Genomic DNA, 424 nt, shown 5'->3' with positions numbered 1-424 from the left:
CCCCCCCCCCCCGCGCCCCCCGCCGTGTCCTGTGTCCCCTCCCCAGCTCACCCCCCCTCTGCCCCCGCAGTCCGCCAAGATGTTCAACTACGCCGGCTGGAGAAACACCTGCAACAACATCTTCATCGTCTTTGCCGCCGTCTTCATCGTCACCCGCCTGGTCATCCTGCCCTTTTGGTGAGCGCCCGGTCGCTGCTGAAGGGCTGGGGAAACTGAGGCACGGGGTGGGGAGACCCCCGGGGGGTGGGACACCAGTCCCTGCCTGTAACGGAGCTGCTTCTCCCGGCAGGATCATGCACTGCACGGTGGTTTATCCGCTGGATCTCTACCCGGCCTTCTTCGGCTACTACTTCTTCAACTTCATGATGGTGGTGCTGCAGTCGCTGCACATCTTCTGGGCCCACCTCATCCTCCCCCTGGCCCA

The 424-nt window shown here is 64.4% G+C and overlaps 1 protein-coding gene across 1 annotated transcript in view; it reads left to right on the top strand.

The window, feature by feature from the left end:
- CERS2 (ceramide synthase 2) overlaps positions 1-424 on the top strand; it is a 6,303-nt gene that overhangs the window by 2,281 nt on the left and 3,598 nt on the right. The window contains 2 exon segments of the mRNA XM_035898046.1: positions 47-177; positions 290-419. Coding sequence (XP_035753939.1) covers positions 47-177; positions 290-419 — 261 coding nt within the window.

This window comes from Egretta garzetta, unplaced genomic scaffold (assembly GCF_000687185.1).
Source record: "Egretta garzetta isolate BGI_Z169 unplaced genomic scaffold, ASM68718v1 scaffold437, whole genome shotgun sequence".
NCBI classification, from domain to species: Eukaryota; Metazoa; Chordata; class Aves; order Pelecaniformes; family Ardeidae; genus Egretta; species Egretta garzetta.
This window is presented reverse-complemented; position numbering and strand designations above follow the sequence as displayed.